This window comes from Gastrolobium bilobum, unplaced genomic scaffold (assembly GCF_033153095.1).
Source record: "Gastrolobium bilobum isolate Gb01-03AN ecotype WA unplaced genomic scaffold, APGP_CSIRO_Gbil_v1 utg7094, whole genome shotgun sequence".
Taxonomy (NCBI): Eukaryota; Viridiplantae; Streptophyta; class Magnoliopsida; order Fabales; family Fabaceae; genus Gastrolobium; species Gastrolobium bilobum.
Genome location: NW_026898828.1, coordinates 293,035 through 314,297, shown reverse-complemented (window position 1 = coordinate 314,297; position 21,263 = coordinate 293,035). Strand labels below are relative to the sequence as shown.

The following is a 21,263-nucleotide window of genomic DNA, read 5'->3' as shown; positions in this document are numbered from 1 at the left end:
CTCTAAAAAATTCAAAGTTGACCCATTTTAGTCCTTTTAAGGGACTAATATGGATTTTTTTTGAATTTCTGAGGGACCACGACTTCAATTAAATAGGGTCAATTTCGAATTTCTTAGGGACCACAACTAGACTTTCTATTTGCTAGGGAATAAAACAGGTATCGTGAAATTTGCTAAGGAACAAAAAGGTATTTACTCAAAAATTTACGTAACAAAAGTAAAAACATTAAACACTTATTTATGGGAAATATAAGAATGTCATTCCTGCAACAAGGATCCGGCAACGTATCTTGAGGATACGGCGCCGTATCCTGATTTTGGTTTGACTTTTTTTTTTAAGCGTAGGACCCACACTTGATTTGTGTGTGTAAAAAAATGGTCTTGTCACGTGACATGACAAAAAGCGAATCCCTTATTTATATATCACTTCACTAAAACTATCCTTTTCTTAAAGATGCCATCCTTTTTTCATTGAAAGCCTTGAGATAAGCTACCGACTTCTCATGGTCAGGAATGTTTTCTGAGATGACTGGGACATCCTTAAAATTAATAAACCATGAATGAAAACGAGGGAATTTCTCAGCTTCTAGGATCTTCACTTCAAAGATAGATACCCCAATCTCAAGAAAATTGACAATGGATCCAAAAGCTATGTCAACAATGTTAATAGTGTCTCCCCCAAAGAATTTCTTCTCATCATCAAAGCACTGATCCTCAACAACTCTGAAATGCTCCCTGATCTTCTCTATGCCCTTCTCCCGCTCTTCACTGGTAGGACTGAAGAGTGCCCCAACTGCATACATCTTTAATAATTGACCACCCCAATATTAATTTCACTTTGAATCATGATAGGAATTTTACAGCATAGAAAGTAATGAGAAGAAAAAAAAACAAGGTAGACTGAACAATTGAACATGAATTGTGTAACTGCATGTGCTAATGATCATGATGGAAAGGCTAGAAAAATACATAAGATTAAGTTTATAAATATGTACCATGTCATCAGCATATCTGACCCAAAACCGTCAAGAGCTCTCTCATATGGATCAGCAGGAAGCAATGGATTCTGTGGCCATATCTCATCAATGTATTCAACAATGATCATTGACTCACATATGGGTTTTCCATCGTGAACTAGCACTGGAGTCTTCTTGTGCACTGGGTTGTATTGAAGAAGTTGAGGACTCTTGTTGTAGCGGTCTTCATCTATGTTCTCATATGGTATACCCTTCAGCTTTAGGGTCCACACCACCCTCCAAGTAAAGGGACTTTCCCAAAACCCGTGTAGCTTCACCTCTGCCATCCTTGCTTGTGTTTTCCTTAGCCAACATTACCCTGTTTTTATAAAGTCATCCATTGAGTCATCTTGCTTGTTCAACAAGCTCTATCAAAATCCAAAGAATCCAAGGGAGAGAGAGAAAACAGATCTCATTGTATTGAAAAATAATATTCTGAATCTGAATCCATCTTACACAAAGTAGCTATTTATATTCTAACTACTATGAACTACCTTACCGTAAAAAATAAAAATAGGAACTAACTCAACGATAACTAACTGATAAAATTAACTCGTCTTACTGATAGTAACTAGTAAATACAGATCATACTATCTGATAAATACATGTTATAAGATGGCAGAATGTTGTAACAAGCTCAAATTTCTAAAATAAAAGAAAAGAAAAATATTTCTATAGTTAATGCAGATAATTTATCTGCATTTATTTTTAAAACGATGTCGCTTTAGTATTGAAATCTTAAAAAATTATAAATATAAAGAATATTATAGCCTTAAAATAAATTAAAATTTCAAAAACACCATAATTTCTGCCTCAAAACGGCGTCGTATTGGGCTTACTGCAGATAATTTATCTGCAGTAACTGCAGAAAAAGTGAACCCATAAAATAAAGGAAAAAGTGTTTGTCATTTAAAATGACATAAAGTTATGTCATTTTAAGAGAGAAATAGACACAGAATAAATTTTTTTATTTAAATTTTAAATTAAAAAAAAAACCACATATTTTCTCTCTCCCATGATTTTTATTTTCTATGTCTATCTGTCTCCTAAAATGATATAACTTATATCATTTAAAATAACAAACAACAACCCCTGAAATAAAATGTCTATTGCGAACAAGTAATAGTCAAATCGAACAAACATCATTTGAAGATTTCTTCTTTCTTCGTCTCTGTTCTATGGGGGCATACCTTTCCTCCCACAAGCATTTTTTTTTTTTTTTTGCCTAGCATAAGTTTTCACTTTTCAGAATAAGATTTTCTGATTTCTATACATTGCATAGTGTAAAATATAATCCTATCTTCCATTTTGAGTTTTTAAGTTTCCGTATTTAAAAATTCATAAGATTGTGGAAATTATCAGCGTCCGCTTGTGACTCGGTATCCAAAGTTCTTTAATTATTATTATATTTTTATAAAAACTCTTATTATAAAAAAGTTTTTTTTTTATTATGAAAAAAGCAAAAGCTATCCAGAGAAGTTTTTTTTAAAATATATGTTAATTTTTTTGACTTTTCATAGTTATTTTACAGTTTTACTCTTATTCTAAACTTGAATTTATAAATTTTATCTTTTACCCTAATAATTCATTTTAATAATAATTATTTTATCTTTCATCATTCAAAACCATAAAAAAAAATTTATATAATCATCAAATAATTTTTAACTTTTTTAATTTTAGCTTAAAAGTAATTTTTAGCTTTTAAAAAAAAAAGATGTGAGACTCTAAGAAATATTTGTGTGTCCATCCTTCATTTTAATTTTTTTTTAAAAATAGATTTTGTTTTATTGTTCATTTTTACATTGAAGGTGCAAATATCCATCAAAGTGAGAGAGAAATATAGAACTAGGGAGTGATTCATCGATAAGTACTTACATAAAACTTTCACTCAAATTTCAATAATATCGAATAAACTTGAAATATGTGTATATTATTGAACAATTTATTTTGTGAAAGATTAAATTTCTAAAATTAATTGATATATTTTGTAAGTGCTAAATTAATTTTTATTTAAAATAATATGTTTGGTAATTATTGCATAATATTCTCCAACAACATTTGAAGTATATTGTAATTTACAACAAAGCTTAGCATGATAGGTAGAATTTATATTGCTTACCATTAAATATGTAAGTCATTCAATATAAATGAATCAATAATTAAGATTTAGTGTAACACTTCTCATTTTTATATCGATACAAGAATAACTGCCTCATATTTAATTATTTTTTAAATAAAATAAGGACAACGAGGATAAAACTTGTAACAACTTGATTGATAGCATATAAAGTAACAATTTAACATAAAAGCTTAAACTCTTAAATGAGAGTTTTTATATTATATTTCTCAAATAAATAATAAATCTTGCATCCTTTTAATTTTTTATTTGCTTATATTTAAAGATGCAGAGATGGAGCTGACGTTGGCCAACACATAGGTAACATTGGCATAAAATGGGAGTAGCAGAGATGAGGATGTTAACGTGGATATGTGGTAATACGAGGATGGATAAGATAAGAAATGAAGATATTCGACGAGAGGTGGGAGTACTACCGGTGGCTGAAAAGATGAGAGAACATAGATTGAAGTGGTTTGGGCACGTAATGAGAAGGTCCTTGATGCTCCCGTAAGAACAAAAGTCTGTTACCAAGAGTTCAACACAAAGAAAGGTAGAGGTAGACCAAAACTTACTTGGGGGGAAGGTAGTAAAACAAAACTTAATAGAGTGAGATATAGATTGGCGGACGGTGTGCCTTAGAACGGAATGGAGAAGAGCTGTAAGCATGGTAAAAGGTTAGACCCATTGTTATTCATATGCTCCAGATGGTTCTTTTTTAGTCCTTTTTCTCTTTATTTCTCCCTCTTCTTATTCTCCTTTTTTATTACTTTTATATTTAAATATATATATTATTATTATTACTATTTTATTTATTTTTTTATTTTTATCTTTTTATCTTTTTTCAACCTTTTCGTATCTTTTATTTGGGTTCATCTACCATCGACCCCAGTTAATTTGGAATAAATGTGTAGTTGATGTTGATGTTATATATAAAGACTCTAATTTATTAATTAATAATTAATATAATTATTAAATACAAGTGGATCTTACTTAAGAATTAAGACTAAATATATTATTACCAAAAAAAAAGATTAAATATATAACTCATGTGTGTAGAAAGTGATGTTGCCCCTGGAATAAAATATCTATTGCCAAACAATAGTCGGATCGAACAAACATCATATGAAGCTGCTTTCTTTATTCTTGCTCTTTGTTCTTTGGGGGCATGTCTTTCCAAGCGCACAAGCCTTTTTTTTTCTTTTGCCTCACCACCAGATATAACTTAGCGTAAGTTTTTAGAATAAATTTAGAATTATTTCTACACATTGTATAGTGTAATATAATCCTATCTGCCTCTGGAAAAGTCCGAAGAGTTTTTGATTTTGTGTTTACAAATGAGAAAAGTATTTTTCAAAGATAAAATTATCTTATGTAACTCAACACTACGTCACTTATTTTGAGGGTTGAGACATTAATAAATGATATTTTAGAAATTTTATTTTTTTCACCTATCATTAATTCTCTCAATCCTCAAAACGATATAATTTTGAAATTACTAGATATAATTTTATTTCTAGTGGCAAAAAAAAATGATAAAGCGATAAATAATCCTTTAAAAATTCGTAAGACGAATATTGTAAGCTTCTACTTGGGACTCAGTGTCGTAAGTGTTTGCATCACTTAATAATAAATGTGTGTTTCTCCATCCTTCATTTTATTATTTTTTTTAAAAAATAAATTTGTTTTATTTTTCGTTTTTACATTAGAGGTGAAAATGTCTTATATAGGGAGTGGTACATGGATAAGTACTTTCCCACAGAAACACTTCTCTAGTCTCTACATAAACACTTCACTCAAATTTCAATAATACGTAAGAAATTTGAAATGTGTATTCGTTTACTTAAGATTTTTTTAGCGAAAGATTAATATATCAATGTATTTTTTATGTGTGAAGCTTTTTTTTACTTGAATGCATCATTGTATGTAGCACGATGTTTGGCGACTAACCACTCAACAAATAAAATTTTATAGATGGCCGAATTTCGGAGCCCCTAATTTATTGTGTATGAAAGGACAAAGTAATCATGTTAACCATTGTTGTATACTGCTACAGACAAGAAGTAGGAAGATATAGTACAGGGAAGAAAAGGCTGGAATGTGAATTCTCAAAACTTGTGTATGTACTTCATTCGGACTGCCTAGGGACTGCGTTGACACGTAATTCCATGTTGATAGTTAACTATTTAGCAAGGCTCTTCCTCACTGATTCTAAATTTCTAATAGAAATTGATTTCATCACGATATAGAGATGAATAGCCATACTTTTTTCTTTTTCTTTTTTGAGGTCACGTCAAAATTGAAACATTTCTAAATTGAAGTGCGCAGAGACAAAAATATTCTCCTAAACATAACCGTTAGGCTTCTGTCCTCTTGCATTTCTTTTCCTAATGTCAGCATCATAATGTAATAAGGCAGCATCCAAAGCCTGCAACAAAGGCTAAGGATATCACAAAAATTAAAGACAATAAATAACAAAGGCATATAATATAGCTCATCCACTAAATTGGATTGAACAAGAACATTAACCACAGGCCGGAAACAACCATAATGCTATGTCTCCCCTGCAGACAATTCATCAGTCATATTACGCAGAAAGCCAGGTAATGGTGACAAATGAAATGGGACACAAATATCATGTTTCAAACAGGAAAAAACTATTAAAAGGTGAAAATATAAGTTTGGAAAAAGAAATTAGCAAGCAAAAGTGATAAGTCACACACCCAAAAGAGAGTAATAATCAATAAAAAATAAGAAGTAAAAATATTTTATTGGTGTTTGTTAATACCTAACAAATGATTTTGTAAGAAAAGGGCAAAAAAGTATTCTGCATGAGGAGTCAATGAATGTTTAAAGCAATGACTCCTTCATCTCGACAGCCCATTTATACTATTAAGTGATCATAGTTTCCTTTAGTACCCGCGTGTTATTTTTTTATTTTTTTTTAGAGTTTAAAATAGGGATTAGTGTTTGTCCTTTTAAAGAACATATAATTGTGTCATTTTAGTAAAACTATTGTGTCTTATAGCGAGAGAAATAAAAATTATGGTGGGAGAAAGTAAGATTTTTTTTTAGTTTAAATATTAAACAAAAAATAGTAGTTTTAACTAAAATGACTGTACTTTGAAAGGACAAACATTTTTCCCTTTAAAATAATATTAGTTTCCATAAAATATCATTCCATGTCTCCATTTTACTTCCTCTATTTATGAAGCAGGATATACAGCAATTTAGGAATATCACATACAAAGAAATGAAATATGGTCAAACAAGTATGGTGTGCCTACCTGCTGCATGGGATGGACAACAAGGGAAACCTGGTGCCGCAGTTCCGACTGAGCAGATACCTTTATTTCCTAGTAATCAACAAATAAAAATAGAAACACTTTAGTAGCTATTACAAATAAAACTAATGCAGGTATCCATGATGACAGAATAAGGCAAAGACATAAGTGCAGTCGGGAATATTAGCAGAGGGTTTGGCTAAATACACACCTCAAGTTTAGAATATATTTGTGATATGGCATCTTTCAGTCTTCTGGTCTGCATTTAATTTCCAAATGAACAAGACATCAGATATAAGAAAATGCAATTCAGAAAGATTTCTTGATGAATCACTCCATAAACATATCTACAATATAATGCATGTAAGATCCTCATTGTCACCAATGACATAACAGGAAAACCGCTCTCATCTTGTCCAATGCCTAGCTGGTTAGTCACCTTTGCCATTGATAAGCTTTGATAGAAGGGAAAAGAAAAGGAAGGTTCAGGTAAACATTGGACCCAGTACACAGTCCGCAGTCCTTTAAACCCACTTAGGCATCAACGAACGAATATAAAGAACTCATTTGACGTATACTACTTATATTATTGTTTTGATTATAAAACATCAATCTTAGGCCCCTGCTTAACCGCTCAGTTCAGTGGCTCCTTTGACATGATATCAAAGCCCCTTTGACCCTTTGATCAAATAAAATAGGATTTGATCCTTACAGATAGTAGTTGAATAGTTACTAACATCTAAAAATCAATGGGCTTTCATGTGATGGGATATGTCGGTTGTAAAAAGAATTATTGGACACTAAGTGAGGGCGAGCCCTGGAAAGGTTGTTCCTTTATAATTGAAATGTCATAGGTTCAAGTCTGAAAACAACTTTTTTGCAAAAATGTAAAGGTAAGACTATGTACAATCAACCCTTACCCTTATCATTGCGAAGTCAGGGAGCCTTGTGCACAAGGGTTTGCCCTTTTGATTTAAAAGTTATGTCCAATGGGATAAATGGTTCACTAACAATAACTTAGCCTAAAGTTCATCAAATGTACATGACATAATATCAAACCCTTTATTATTATCTCTTCCCATATTAAACCCACAAATCCTGATTAAACCCAGCACATTGGTTTATATAATCAAGCAAAATTTTGACAAAATTGGTTTACTGATTGAATGATCATGCAAGCAAATAGAAAATTCTCACAACGTAGACACTAGACAGTATGAAGCAAGAGACTTAATCTACTATGAAACCATAAAATCATATTATCATGCCATACACAACTCATTAAAATGAAATGGGGACAGAGAGAGGAGCGCTGAAGGGAAAAAAAAGTGAAGACAAAATCCATGATAAAACAAATGATATATGATGAGCTCCAAAAATAATTGATCTCAAGACTAATGAAATTATTGTGGTGCATTATTATACAGGTCATGCACAGCAATCAGCATTGAAAGATCTTACTGAAATCACAGAAGCACAACAGTTACCTTATTAACAAGGTTCTGTGTTGTAATTGGATATGAAGACCAAAAGTGCCTCAGCAATTCTTGACTGCACACCCAATGCTATAAAGAAGGATCAAGGAAGCATGTATTACAACACTAAGAACATTTAGAACCCAGAAAAACAATGCAAATGTTATTGAAAGCTAAACTGCTATTTGCAAATAAAAGCAACATATGCCACACTCTGAGCATATAAATAGAAGTTCACAATATTATCCCTGCTCTCTTTTTCTTTTCTTTCCATCAATTCTTTTTCATTTTCCTCTTTTCCTTCTCAAAGACCTCAGAATCAATCAGGGGTTGACTCACATCTAGTAGATTCTCCTTAGTTGTGTTGGGCAATATATCAAGGACACTCTCCTGAGAATTTTTCCCAAGATGATATTTGGTGCTTGAGATATTTTTGGTCAATCCATTAAGGACCTGGAAAACAATAAACGACTTTCATTTTCAATAGGAGAGAACTTCTTTTAATAGGAAAGAAACAAAACAGGAAAATATGCTGCCTTAGAAAAATATTGAGCATTTAACCATATACTTTTGTCCATTATTCAAAGTTTTATTTTTATTTCAATTTTGAATGATAGAATTATGTGATACAAATATGTCATCACCTTAAGAGCAACCTCAGGACTAAATAGAGGATCCCTCAATCCCATAGCTTTAATATTAGATATGGATGCCCTCAAAGAACCATAGGCTTCCTCAGAACCCAAACTGCATCTTATTTGCTCCATTCCAGCTTGGGAATCATCCAGAGTTTTTGCTGCATTAACTTGTTGAGAATCAAAATAGTCACGAGGATCCTGATCAAGAAACAAACATAGAAGTCATCACACTTAATAAATATTTGATCCAAAAAGAAAATCATTTAATTAATGTATAAATTTTATAACTTCAGTTATTCACTAGAAATATGAGTAATATACTAATCATCGGTCACTAAAATCTTGAGACAAAGTTGGACCTTGATACAGAGTGGTGCAAAAGGATGATCATTTTGTGCCTGAAGATCCTCAATCTGGGTCAATTTAGAAATTCTCTTTTGTCTCTCCTCCTCTATAGCCCCGTCAGATTCTGTATAGTGGTCTGAAATAAGAGCTTGCTCCACATGAATGGAAGGGAAAGGACAAGAAAAAAGCTAGCACACTAACCCTGTTTTCTCCGAGCAAGAATTTCTGCTACTGTTGTTGGGTGTTCCATCTCCATATCTACGTTTATATTTTGAAATCTCACTCATCAGAATAGACCATTTGAACTTAAATAAGTTGCACCTATCCAGATTTCAATGCATTCTATACATATTTGATTTTGGGACTAAAATGATGTTAGGCAAATGCTTTTAAAATGCATCTTAGTCATGTAACTAAATGCCAATAAAATTTCTCAACAGAAAGAAACAGAAGACGAGTTTAAGACACTTGAAGCTGAGCTTTTCCAGCTCACACCATGATTCTTCACAATCACTAAATGATCTTGCTGGGAACCATAGAACATTTTTTAAGAGAAGCACAGAGCAGGGAAGTGCATGAGTCTAAAACACTGGCGATAATTTATGCCCTTCTAATATATTCTATAAATTGATAATACAAGCAGATGGAGCACCAATGCTATAAATGAGTCAGCACGTGTATGTGATAAATTTAATCTCTTCACTTTGCATTTGAACTACTCCATTCCAAGGAAAAATAATTAAAAACTAACTTCAAAATGGCTATAGTAGTAAAGCAAATTAACCATCAGGTAATAATTTAATTATGATATGCAATACTTGTCAATCTTTATGAATTTATATTTAAGGATTTTTTTTGTCTGCCTACAGATACATTTATGACAAAAAAAGGTATAAGCAATGTATTATATGATAAAGGAAGATATAAGACATAAAACATAGCCAATATAATATGAGAACAAAATCTAAGAATGAAATTATAAAACAAAATTATCTCTAATATATACACAGAGAAACATCAAACTGAAGAGGGAAAATTACCTAAAGTTTTCCCTTCAAGAACAACTGCACCTTGTCGGTTAAGATCTTGCAACAATGTTCTCCTATACATCGTATGTTGAGCTTCGGATACTTCCTTGCTACCATCACGGAAGATCCCATGATCCTTCTCATCCAATAGAGCAAAAGGTTAAGATACAAAAATTCAATGCAGAACCTAGCAATTCTAAACCAACAGCATAGATAGATAATTGTGCAACATTTGACATATATAACTCATTCGTATTTCATACTATATGCAGGATGAAAGAAGAAAATTTACTAGAGGTTACAGCAAAACAACTACAAGAATAGAAAAGGTATGACAGCCTCTTAAACAATAACAATAAGTACAAGAGGTAGACAACCAAGACAAGCTAACTCACTTAGCAAAGCTCATCAATCTTTCTGCTTATCCAACAAAGAAACTTCTCCAAAATAGCCATTAGCTGAACATCATAAAGAGTGATCAAGGCAGGGGTAAGACCGTAAGAGGTAGAAAAAGGGTGATCCCAACCCACAAGCCCTAAAACCTGATACCGCAATGATCCCCAAATTTGAAGGAAACCAAAAGTGTCAAAGAAGCATACCCATGTGAGATAATTTTTCATGGACTAGAGTTGAAATCTTGTGATATCTAACCAGTCATTAGATGACAAATTGGATTATTGGAAGGGATTAAGAATCTGTCTTTCAATATTGTTGAAATGATACAGATGTTAGCTAATTATTTGTATTCATTTATTGTACAGCGCTGTATTGTATTGTACAATAGGCTATATACTACCCATTCTAAGCAATCAGTATAAATAAGACACAAACCTAAGGGTGCAAACAATTTACACATTCACATTAAGGGGTTTGATCTCTTGATCCCTTCCCTCCTCTAGATACATGGTATTAGTAGCTAGGGGAGGAAACCCTAGCCTACCTTCCAACTGTGTTCTCTCGCTAGCTACTGGCATTCACAGAAGTGTGACATTTTTCCCTGAAATTGGATCTTTATACATTTTAGCATAGCCCTTTGTGGCTTTGACTCTTTCTTCTGTCACCCCCTCATCATCACTGACATGTGTGAATAGAAAGATGAAGGTTGAAAATATGAGGGTGTGTTAACCAAAGGCTGAGGCCAAGGAACAAGTCAGTTGGGATGGCGCTGGCAATGATGATGAATGGGTGACAGAAGCAGAGCAGTCACAGCTGCAAAGTAACAGAACAAAAAATACCACCCTTACACATATTCACAAAAAAGGATCCCCCGCTCGATCCTTTCCCTTTATTTCTATGAATTCAAGTCACATTCATAAGGCCTACTGAGACTTAATGGCTTAAACCAATTTTGGCACCTATAGTCACTTAATGAATTCACGTAAATAAATTGGGTTCTCATATAAACATATAACTTTGTTGTGTGCTAAGAGTTTCACAAACAAAATCTACAGCTAGAAAATATGTCTATTTAATAATCTTCATCTAGAAAGAGAGTATTCTGGATTTCTTAAATGACAACGGAGTACTGAATGTTTTACTTTTACCTAAGTAAAGTGTCTTCTGCTACAAAATTTAAAGCAGAATTCCTTTCCTTTAGGGCACAAACTACAGCAACTTCGTGTCAGACTACAAGACAGCCTTAGAGAAATATCAACATTTACTATGTCCCTGTGCTTCATTTTTTTCTTATCCTTAGTTTTAGAAACTTTAAGGAAAGGAAATGTAAAATATGGGTTTGATTCATTGAAATGAAATAAAATAATTTACATAACTATAAACATGCCACCAGAGTTGACTGCCAATTATCCTCTTACCAATATTGTTAGCAAAATGTAATAAGAGATGCTAGCACTATTTTAAGCAAAGTATGATAATAAGTTGCAACTGAAATTTTTACTTTAAGAAGGGCAAATTTTGCATAAAAACAAGAAAAACATGATATAAGAGAACCTCCTATATGAGACTGAGTAATAATTTCATTCACCGTACAGGAAGGTGAGTGTAATCGTCTCCTTGGTCTGCTTCCATATCTAAAGTTGGATCAACCCGCCGAACCTGCAAATATACATACAAAAAGGAAGGCATTCTGAGATAATATAAATGGAATCCAGAATTCAACCAAAAGATCCTCAACAAGAATAAAAGACAAGAGAAAGACCTTCTTTCGGGCTTCACTTTCTAATATCTCATCATCTTTCAGAAAAACAGCAAGATCCTCATCTTCAGCAGCCTCAGCAGCTGCCGCAATAGCATTTTTGGTACTATGGATATACTCAGCTTTAAAATATTTGTTCCAGAAATCTACCTCGTTCATCTTGAATTTTTAGACCATGGAAAAAAAATAAATAAATTAGTATGCTAAGAGTAGATTATTTCACAAATAATTATCAAGGAAATAATAAACATTTTATTAATGTCCAACATACCTTACTAGGAACAAAATTGAGGAATGCTTGGTGAACAGCTGGTTTGAGGGCAAAAATCTGGAAAAACAATAATGCAAAGAAAGTAAGGAAATAGGGAAGTCCAAATGTCAATTTTATTTTTTTAATTGAAAGAAGAAATTACATAGGAAAAAAATGAAAGAAATACAAGTAAAGGATAAGGACCCTCCCAAATAAAACAGACACAAATCAATTAACCAAACTGGCTGAAACATTTAATAAAGCTATCAAATCCCTTTGCATATTGGTGATGGAAGATCCTTTGAAGCAACCATGAACTGAGCAAATGAGAGGCGATGCACAGAATCCTATCCAGAAATACAGACATTTCACTCCAAGTAATACCAAATGCACTAAAGCACTGCATATACTGCGTACTGCCATAAAATCTAAGCCTCCATATTCTTTCCAAAAAAATCAAAAAGTATCAAGAGAAATTGCTCCAAAGTTAGTGGCCAACCACAATGTCAGCCAAGATCCCGAAAATGATTATTTTTTAATAGAAGAATATATAATATTCAAGAGGAGGGAAAGTACGAGAGGATAGGTTGAGAGAGGGAAAGAGGAAAAGAGAGAAAATAAGCTAGATTGATTTGATGTCATATAAAATACAAAGCACTAACACCAATTTATACTAAGAATTAGGTCATGTACTAGTGTAGTACTACTAGAACAAGCACAAGCACAAGCCCACCAATACAATAAGACTTCTAACCTCAATTAAACAAGGAAACATAATGAAATTATCATAAGGGTGCGTCCTCCATTAGCAGACTAATTGATCCTATAATATATTCAAAAGCTCTTCTTAGATATTTCAAGATATTCTAAAAAAATAATCCAAAAGGAAAAGAAAAATCCATGAGAAACCCCAAAATAGTCCCAACCCATAAGACAAAACTGAAAAGGGAACCACCACAACTACCCCAAACATTAACTAGAAAACTTTCTCATTAAAACTTAAAAAGGAAGAGTTTGAATTCTAAAGTAAAAGTAAGCTCAAAACAACCCTTCCTTAACCTCCAAAACAGCTGCCAACTTCAAAACTTCAATAAAAACCTTTTGAAGATATAACTTACTGTGGTGACTAATCTTGAAAGTTCCTTTCCGACCTTGTTCTTCATACTGTAGCTCTTTGGTCGAAAAATCATCTTAACATTCTTACTCAATAAATTACCCAACTTAAAGACCCTAAAAAGATCTTTACATAAGATGTAAGACTTAAACAAGTAAAATCTCAAATAAAAGGAGTTCCGAATGCTAAAATGTCATTGCTTAAATATTAATAATCATATTGATCCTCAAAAATATATGGAGGATCAATATGGAGGAAGAGCATGCTTATGCCTATTTACAAAAACAAGGGAGATATTCATAATTGTTTTAACTATATAGGCATCAGCTTATAAGCCAATACTATTAAGTTCTCAGAGAGAGATATTGAACATCACTTGAGAATAGAGACCAAGGTCTCTGTAAATCAATTCGGATTTATGTATCATGGAGGCTATTTTCCTCATACAACAATTTATGGAAAAATATCAAGAAAAGAAAAAGGCATATGATAGGGTTCTATGGTGGGTTCTTGAGAGGAAAAAAGTGTCATCAAAGAATGTAAAGGTAACCAAGGATATGTATGATGGCGTTACTACATGTATGAAGGCTTTTAATGGAACATCAAGTTATTTTCCAATCACAGCAAGTGCACACCAAGGTTTTGCTTTAAGTCTTTTTCTTTTTACTCTAGTTATGGATGAAATAACAAAAGATATCCAAGACAAAGTGTCATAGTGTATGCTATTTGCAGGTGATATTATGCTTATTGATATGACCAAATCTGGTGTTAATAAAAAACTAGAATTGTGGAGAAGCAAGTTGAAATCTAAAGGATTTATGCTAGGTCGAAGTAAAACTGAGTATATGAAGCGTGAGTTCACTCTAACAAGAGATTGCCGAGATTCCATGCAATTTCATAGACATTGGGGATCTATTTTGTAAAAAAATGGATTGATTGATGAGGATGTAAACAATAGAATCAGAGTAGGTTGAATAAAATGGCAAAATGCATTAAGGTTTTTGTGTGATTGCAAAATCCTCTGAGGCTAAAAGGAAAGATTTATAGAACAACAATAAGGCTTGTAATGATATACGGAGCTAAACGTTCACGGGCAATTTGAGCATAAAATGGGAGTAACAAATATGAGAATGTTAAGATGAATGTATGATCATACAATGATAGATAAGAAAAAAAAATGAAAATATTTGATGAAAGATAGGATTAGCACTAATGGCTGTAAATATAAAACAACATAGATTGAGATGGTTTGAGCATATAATGCAACAATCCCTAGATGCTCCCATGATAGCAAAAGTTTGTTACAAGAGACAAAGAGGTCAGCTGACACTTAATTGGAGTAAAATAGTAAAACAAGACTTAAATGAAATGGGAATTAGATTAACGAATGGTGTGCTTACAACGGATTGGAGGAAAGCTAAATTATACTTCCTATGTTCCAGCCAGTATCGTACCTATCTAGTCCTTTTTCCGTATATTTCCCTTTATTTATTTTCCTCTCTAATTTACCTTACCTTTTACTGATCTATTTTTATTTTTTCCATTTATTTTATTTTTCTTTTCTTTCCTATTATTCACTTTTCTCTCTTATCTATCTTCATTTTCACTTTATTTTTTTCTATTTTTTTCATGTTTTATTTCAAAAAAATTATTTTGAAATTTTTATTTATTTATTTTCCCTTCCTTTCATTCATCTTTTCATTTGGGTTTATCAACCACCAATATCAATTAATTTGGGATAAAGGCGTTGTTGATTGATCCTCAAGAATATTAAAGAAGTTGAAAGTTATTACTCAAATCATTGACAACAAGAAGGTCATCCCACTAAATGGAAGCCCAATACCAGAGACATAATGAAGTCACCATCTCCTTTCTTAAAGTAAACTATTATTGATCTCGCCTCCATCTGATATTACTATTATGACCTACGTGCAATCCCATGGACGCATAAGAAAACACAAAAAGATGAGAAAACGAAAACATGTACTGCAAATGCTTGTATAATATACCAACTATGTATATGAAAAGTAACCTTAATGTAATATTTAAATACATTATTGTTGTCTTCATGTTAAAATCCCATGCATAACCTTCTATTCTAAACAGCTCTCCATATACGAGCGAATATTTAGTGATCCCGGCACACACGTGCCAGGAAGAGAGAGAAATAGAAGAGAGAGGAGAGAGGAAAGAGAAAAGAAGAGAGAAAGAGGAAGAAACAAAGGACCATCCAATATTTTTTCCTCCATATACACCCCCCACCCAAAACGAAAAAATTGTTATATATCTGTGCAGTGCGCAACAGCATAAATTAAACCCAACTAGCACCCACCAAAGAGTCAATATCACATTTAAAAAGTCGAACTTGTACCTTAAATTCTAGTATCATCATTTGAAGCATAGGACAGCTTTGACTCATTCAAGATATAGCTTGAAATCTAATTGACTAATAAAGGACAGAGTTAGACGTAGAAGCATGCCTGATATTTAATCTCTGGTGTCAATTGAAATTTAACCTGGTTAATCTGAAAAACAAAACAAGAGAAAATAAAGCAGTTAAAATTACATAAGCATGCATCTGAATCCCAAAAAAATCTAGAAACTGCGAAAAGATCCTAAACATGGTTTAGAAATTCGTGAACTCTGCATAGCAATGTAATAACAATAAATGAGCTTTATCTCACTAGGTAGGGTTGGCTACACGGATCATACGATGCTACTGAGCTCTATCAAAACCAATATTAAATATAAGATCCCATAAAACAAAACAAAACAAAAAATACAGGGCCATTTAAAAACAATTTTGCACTCTTAAAAGGCAACAAGAAAAAAAGAGAGAGAAAAAAAATGTAAACATTTTCTGTTCCCAGTTTTCAGAATCAAGAAAACAGAATTGGGGATTTAAAAAATGTAAAATAAGAACAACATTTACAAGTTTCTTCACCTTTTGTTTTGAAAAGAATTTCCTTTTAAGGAGGCAAGTCCATAATTATAAAAGTTTATTAATGGAAATTTTGTAAATAAATCAAACAATCTAGACCCACTCTCTGCTTCATTTCATGCAAGTCAAAATGTTGCCCGTCAACAGCATTCAGTGAAGCTGCTTTTAGTGATTTACATTTCCACCAATAGCAGCAGTACACGTCTGCTTTGTTCTTGTCGCATAAAATTCAAAGAGTCACTAATCTTTTAATATAAGGCAACGCACATAATAAACAGTATTGGGGAGATTGTAGTTTGGGATTGCTTGATTTGCCCAAATCACACACGTATTCTCTCCAACTCAATTGTTCCTCCAATCACTCAAGGGAAAAGTTTAAAACTTGGCATTTGGCAATTAGTATTAGACACAGAAGGCCTCGCCATTAATGATGAGAATGACTTTAATCCCATCCCATTAAAAGAACATAACAAACCGGGATTCTTGAAAAACTCAAAAGACTTTAATCTCATTCAAAGAAGAACAAACTAAGTTTTTTTCTTGAATAATTCTGCCAACTTCTTTGTAGTGCAGCAATAATTGAGGGTAACAGCCATGATAGGGGTTTTGCTCATAAAAACCGAGGTACCATGTTCTTTTCTCTCGAAGCAGCTTATATAATTAGTTTTAAAACATGTTTTTATAATAAATTACCCAAATACAATTTTTAGCTACTTTGTTTCTGAAAGTTGTTTTGTGAACTGTATTACAAAATAAACTAACCATATTCATCAGGTTCAATGCCCATTTGTCATAGTATTGTTAAGCATTTAAAAGCTTCAAAAAGCTGAGTTCTGCACTCTATAAGAGAGAAGAATAAGATATTTTTTCTTAACAATCTTCAATTTGGCATTTGAGGAATAACTTAGCTGCAACATACAGACAATTAGATATAGAATGTTCACATGTTGACATTCAAGTATGCTGTGACACGTCTAAGTGCAATCATACAGATAGAGCTCCAATGCAGAAAAGGAAGGAGAAGCAGTGCATACCCGACCATCACTCATAGGCTTTGTATCGAAGATCAAAGAATTTTTGAAACCAATTCGTTGTTTCGACTTTCTGCTTTCATCTCGATCCAGTAAATTCTGTAAAATAAATTTTTTTCATATAAAAGAAGAAATTTATTAAGATGAAGAAGTGAAAATTACAAGGAAATAGGAGGCTAAGATATCCTCCATACAAATAAAAAAAAAAAAAGAGAAAACACCAATAGAGCAAAGCTTCCCAATGCCTCTCCATATCTATAAGGGAAACCCTTTAGAATGACCATGCCATTTACACAAATATTTGATTCGCCAAAATGCATCTCATAATACTCATGACACTTCATGAGTAAAAACTCTTTCAATCATCATAATATCAACCAAAAACCTATTATTAGTAAACATATAATGGCCTCACATTTTTTTTTATTTTTTATCTTTTTTCAATCCTTTTGTATCTTTTTTTTGGGTTCATCTACCACCGACCCCAATTAGTTTGGGATAAAGGTGTTGTTGATGTTGATGTTGATATAATGGCCTCACAAGAGTTTAAAATTCAAATGCCCTTTGCAAACCCAGAACAAACTACTAAGAACAATAGATTATATTCGGAATATCTTTACCTTCTTCGTAGCCCAAAATTCTGACTCTGTAAGCTTACCGCTAGACACAAGTTCCTTATGAAGCTTCTGCAACTTGCTGCAAAAGTTGAACTTCAGCAAAATCAATAACATTGAGGGAAGCGAGGAATATCTGAAACTAAGAAAACCTGATAGTAAACAATACATAACATTCAAAATCCTATCATATGAATAACATGAGATCCTGAGTGAATTACTACCGCATGGCATACTCAGCCAGAGCAACTATAAATGGATAACTTTGAAGTAACAGCACAACTGACAATACCAAAGAAACCTTGATTAATTACCCCAAAAAAAAAAAAGAGAGAGAGACCTTGATTTAAATGGTCTTGAAAATTTGGTCTTAGCTTACATTTGCAACAAGAAAGTGAGCCTGAACCATAATAGAACAAGTTCGCTAATAAACAATACTTGTTTTTAAAATAATTTAAGTGCATTACTAAAACCAAATACCTATCTTCTTGCAATAGCTTAATCCTGAGTGCCATTTCAGCAGGGCTCAGCTGTTCTTCGGAAATAACTTTTGTAGCTTCTTCATGCTTGCTAAGAGCAACACCTGCTCAAAGAGAGATCCAACAACAAATAAGAAAAACATATATGAAACAATTGAAAATAAAAATATTAAAAATGGAATAAAGAAAGGGAACAGAAGAAAAATCATGATAGCTCAGAATCTCCTTTTTATGTAAACTTTATACCATTGTCTTTTTAATTCCCAAGTATAATTGCATTAGAGAAATTGAGAAAAAAAAGAGGATAACACATCAAAATTCTTTAGAAAATAAATTATTTGGTGATGCATCACTTTTTTCTTTGGCATGTGTTTTGATGAGGGAACTAAATATATATGATGAAGCCTATCTGCAATCATATTATCATAACACTTTCATAATTCAAAAAAGCTTAACCAATTAAAAACCTATCAACAGAAACTCTACCCCTGATGACAAGTGAACAATGTAGCAGCACCTCAAGCTAAGCGCCAGTATGCCACAATTCAAGATTAATAAGAAATAAGTTAAAGAAGCCCTTAGAAGAAAAATTTAAGAAAAAGAAACAACAAAATCATATTTCTTTCGGCAGTAAGCAAAGTAAGAAACTTACCCACCAATTCCCGGCAACAATGAAGATCTGGAAAACTTTCTAACTCAAAGATGTAACTTCCCTGGAGCATAACATCACATTATAATATCATAAAAGTTCATTTCAAAAGGAAGAGACATTAAGCATGTTAAGTACTGTACTACTAAGAGAACCACAGTACCCCAATAGTTCAAATATAATAATAACAATAAAAATAAAAATAAAAATAAAACAGAACCAACACAACACAGGCTACATAAATAACACAACAAATGTAGACATGAGTAGCAAAGAGTTAAAATAAACAAAAGAAAAACCTGTGAATGTCCAAGATTAAGCCATGGTGGTTTGTTTGATCCCTCTTTAGTGTGTTTATGACCTAAATTTTGCAAGCAGAACAAAAAAAAAAAAAAAAAGCCACATCAAACTATACATATATGGTATTAAAAAGATAATAAGTACTCTTTATTAATCTGAAAAAAAAAAAAAAAAAAAAAAGACAGATCATAAGTACTCTTTATAAGTTTTAAGTCCACTTCGAGCTTGTTGTTTGATGTAGGATCATTAGGTCTGAAAACAAGCTTGTCCTGAGTCTGCATAGAGGAAACAACATTTTCATATTTTCAAGTGGCTGATCCACAAGGATAAACAAAAAACGACAATGTCGTTGCGTACCAATTTGAGAACGCCAGAAGTGCCAGGGTCTTTGACAGTAGCTTTGTATTTGGCACGCTTAACTACTAGCCCCGACGACATCCTAAACCACAATCACCGAACAATTCCAACTCCGCAAACAGTTCACGGATTAATCTGAAATAACAAATTAAAAAAAAATAAATTCCAAATCAGAATCATCGCTTTCACGAGGGAGCATTCATTCTACACGTGTTAGGGATTATCAGCTTGAGGATGAGGATCAAACATTTCTTAAGTTCTCGGATATCGCCAGAGGCGGCGGCATCGGGTGGCGCCGCCTGATTCCGTCGATGTAAAGAGGAGAAAGGAGAACGTCGCAGCTTGCTTCGGGAATATATATTAACGCACTGAACAGGATGGATTATATGTGAATAATCCAAATACAAATATTCAAATACAAGGACATGTAAATTAAACAGAATTACCATAGGTTACGAAAAAGAGAGCGAGGGAGACTGGAGTAGTAGCGAATAGAGCAACTTTCTTTCGTTTGTTATTTAACATGATTATATAAAAAAATGAATCACCAGTAATAATCTTATAATTATTTATTTTTATATATTTACTTTTCCCTCTTTCTTCATCATTCATTTATCTATTATGATTTTTTCATAAACATAATATTACCATTACCACTCCCGAGGGCCGAACTTTAGACATCAAAATTTAGGAGCATGTTAAATAATTAATTCCTAACATAAATATGTATAAATAAAAATATTATTTTTTTATACTCTCTTTTAAATTATTATAAAATAACTTATGGTTGCAATGACATAAGTAAACCCATTCTTTTCTTGACATGTTAAAGAAAAAAAAAATTATTAGTCTCATTTAACATGTTGTACAGAGAAAATAGGTGGGTCACACCATTATAAGAAAAAGAAAAAAAAAAGTGGAGTACGAAAATCGAAGTGAGAGAAAATGAGAGATGATATCTCATATGAAAGTGAGTAATATTTCTCAAAAAAAATAACTGATAGAACATCAAGTACACATAAATGAAATGCAAATAGATAAATATATGAAAGTGAATAGAGTTTTTTTATTTAATATAATTTTTTTACATTAAATCCAAAACGACGTCGTTTTGAGACGGAAATCAAGATATTTTTGTAATTATAATTTATTTCATGGTTATAATAATTTTTTATTATAATCTTTTAATTCAAAACTACGTCTTTTTGGAAGCGAATGTGAATAATTTATCTACATTCACCGTAGAAACATTAAAACCTATAATTAATGATATTATAATTTGGAGTTGAAATGTTAATGGATAAAATAGAGTATCTATAAGAAAGAAAATGGATTGAAAATATAATATGCAACTAGTTTAGTACGTGCGATAAAAAAACAGTTTGTTTGTCTCATAAAAGTTAACGAAAATTTTAAATAAAATTTATAAATAAATTTTTCTAGGGCACAATTATTAAAGATATAATTAAAA

At 32.2% G+C, this 21,263-nt stretch overlaps 1 protein-coding gene and 1 pseudogene across 1 annotated transcript; both read right to left on the bottom strand.

Moving 5' to 3' along the window:
• Window positions 1-437: 437 nt before the first annotated feature.
• On the bottom strand, window positions 438-1,306 carry LOC133284508 (probable glutathione S-transferase; annotated as a pseudogene).
• Window positions 1,307-5,114: 3,808 nt separating this feature from the next.
• On the bottom strand, window positions 5,115-20,300 carry LOC133284501 (general transcription and DNA repair factor IIH subunit TFB1-1-like). The gene is made up of 22 exons (XM_061481528.1): window positions 20,239-20,300; window positions 20,040-20,160; window positions 19,793-19,927; window positions 19,632-19,710; window positions 19,435-19,496; window positions 19,139-19,199; window positions 18,488-18,590; window positions 18,014-18,089; window positions 17,397-17,492; window positions 15,902-15,946; window positions 12,329-12,385; window positions 12,061-12,216; window positions 11,892-11,957; window positions 9,915-10,038; window positions 9,076-9,132; window positions 8,889-8,998; window positions 8,536-8,727; window positions 8,231-8,344; window positions 7,904-7,981; window positions 6,628-6,675; window positions 6,420-6,488; window positions 5,115-5,560 (listed from the first exon to the last, which is right to left on the bottom strand). Exons 3-22 carry the CDS (start codon window positions 19,871-19,873, stop codon window positions 5,477-5,479), a joined length of 1,758 nt encoding a protein of 585 aa, XP_061337512.1. The 5' UTR covers window positions 19,874-19,927; window positions 20,040-20,160; window positions 20,239-20,300; the 3' UTR covers window positions 5,115-5,476.
• Between the last annotated feature and the right edge of the window lie 963 nt (window positions 20,301-21,263).